Source organism: Nanorana parkeri, unplaced genomic scaffold (genome assembly GCF_000935625.1).
Source record: "Nanorana parkeri isolate BGI_ZX_2015 unplaced genomic scaffold, ASM93562v1 scaffold2178, whole genome shotgun sequence".
Lineage (NCBI taxonomy): Eukaryota > Metazoa > Chordata > Amphibia > Anura > Dicroglossidae > Nanorana > Nanorana parkeri.
Window position 1 is genome coordinate 83,271 of NW_017308446.1, and position 1,879 is coordinate 85,149.

Sequence of the window (1,879 nt, forward strand, 5' to 3'; positions counted from 1 at the left end):
GCCGCCGGCGCCAGGTTCCAAAAGAACGAACGGCCGTCCAGCTGTCAACGACAATCGATCCCGATAAAAAAAAAAAAAGGGAAATTATTTTGGACTCGGACCAATCAGGAAACGGCACATTTAGCAGGAGAGACGATGATACCCCACTTACCCTGGCGGCTGACATGACTACTTGTTCCTCTGGAAGCAGCGGTTCTGAAGTGTTGATGGGCTTCAGGGTGCTCCAGATATTGAAACCGGCAAGTGAGTCGCACACAACTTCTATAGGACAGAGATATAGTAAATGCGCTTTACCCAGACAGGAAGACGGCAATGTTCTTAAAGGGGCGGAACCCAACAAGCTGAAAAAAGGCAGGTAGGGGGCAAATTGGGCTTAGTGCAGGAGGTAGGGACCTGGGCTTAATGGATGGAGGTAGTGGGACTGGCTGGCTATGGACTCAGGGGTGTGGAATTCCTATCGCCCGACGCCCGGGACATGCAGTTTCGGGCGAGTAGTTTTTCTTTCTACATTTGGCCCTGCTCCGAACAAGCAGAGCTAAATGTACAGCGGGGAGCCGCCGCTCGCTTAGTACAAGTGATCTGGTCAAATCACTTGTATCAAACAACCAGCGGCGATCGTGTCCGCCCCCACCGCGGTTTTCGGTGGTCCCCCGCTCTTCTGGGGGGACCCGAGACCACGGCAGAACGGCTCAGCCATAGAGTGTAGAGCAGACGAAGAACGTCCAACCAACCCCATTGATTAAAACCAACCCCATTGAAACCAATTCCATTGTGGTAGTCAGGCAGCAGAACTCTTACACACACCTCCTCCTCCCCGCTATACTTACCTTTCGGCGACAGTCCCCCCCACCGCCGGTACGGGTGTGCCGTCCAGCGCAGCCCTGCCCTATGCATATTGCATTTCACTCGCAAATTGCAAGCACTCATTGGTCAGCGTGGTCAGGTGACCACGCTGATCAGTGAGAAGCGCTATTTAGCACAGTCAAATACGTTTTGATTAGGGATGCGCTGGGGGAATACTCGTACTCACCCAAATGCTCCGATACCTTCCCCAATACTGGAACTTATGGCCAGAGGAAAATTTCCTCTGACCGGCAGTGCCGTAGGAGAACATGGAGCCGGCTTCCCGGGCAATCAGGAATGGCATGTCATTACGCGCTGCCCGGCTTCCTGATTACCCGGGAAGCCTGCTCCATGCCAGAGGAAGCACCGGTATTGGTATTCAGTATCGGCGAGTAGCGGAAGCAAAATATCCGTACTCGATACCGAAAAAACGGCATTGGTGCATCCCTAGTTTTGATTAAGGTCTCGTTCACACCTAGGCGTATTGCATATGCGCGCCTGTCGCGCGTTTTTTTTTTACCGCGATACGCGGTAAAAAAGTTGCGCGACCGTCGCGCGTTTCCGAAGGCTACTTGGCTGTATACGAACGCTAGTTGGCTGTATCCCAATGGAAACGCGCAACAAAACGGCCCAAAGTAGTACCTGTACCTTTTCAGGCGTGGGCCGTTTTGTAGCGCGTTCGGACGGGCGGAAATACGCCAAGGTGGGAACGAGACCATTGAATACAATGGGATTTATATTTTTGAGCGTTTTGTAGAGCGTTCGTCAAGCGTAGAGCGTAGAACGCGCTACAAAACGTTCAGGTGTGAACGAGGGCTAATACTATTTTTTTGTATTGGGACAAGTAGATTCGGCCCCCGTTTTAGCCCTTGGACAAGTCGTTTCCACGCCCCTGGGACTACCCTGTGACAGTGATAATTGGTCCCGTGCGGTCACATGGAGCGAGTCACGTGTTCCGCAATACCCTCAAGTACTACAAGTCCCATCACTCCTGGTGCTGAACAAAGCTGAGACGGAGAGAAGGAAGGTATATATA

The 1,879-nt window shown here is 52.3% G+C and overlaps 1 protein-coding gene across 1 annotated transcript in view; it reads right to left on the reverse strand.

The window, feature by feature from the left end:
- The window catches only part of NCSTN (nicastrin), a 15,576-nt gene that overhangs the window by 6,404 nt on the left and 7,293 nt on the right, over positions 1 to 1,879 (reverse strand). Inside the window, 2 exon segments of the mRNA XM_018572936.1 lie at positions 1 to 41; positions 152 to 261. The exon segment at positions 1 to 41 is cut by the window's left edge and continues 11 nt beyond it. Of these exon segments, the coding sequence (XP_018428438.1) occupies positions 1 to 41; positions 152 to 261 (151 nt within the window).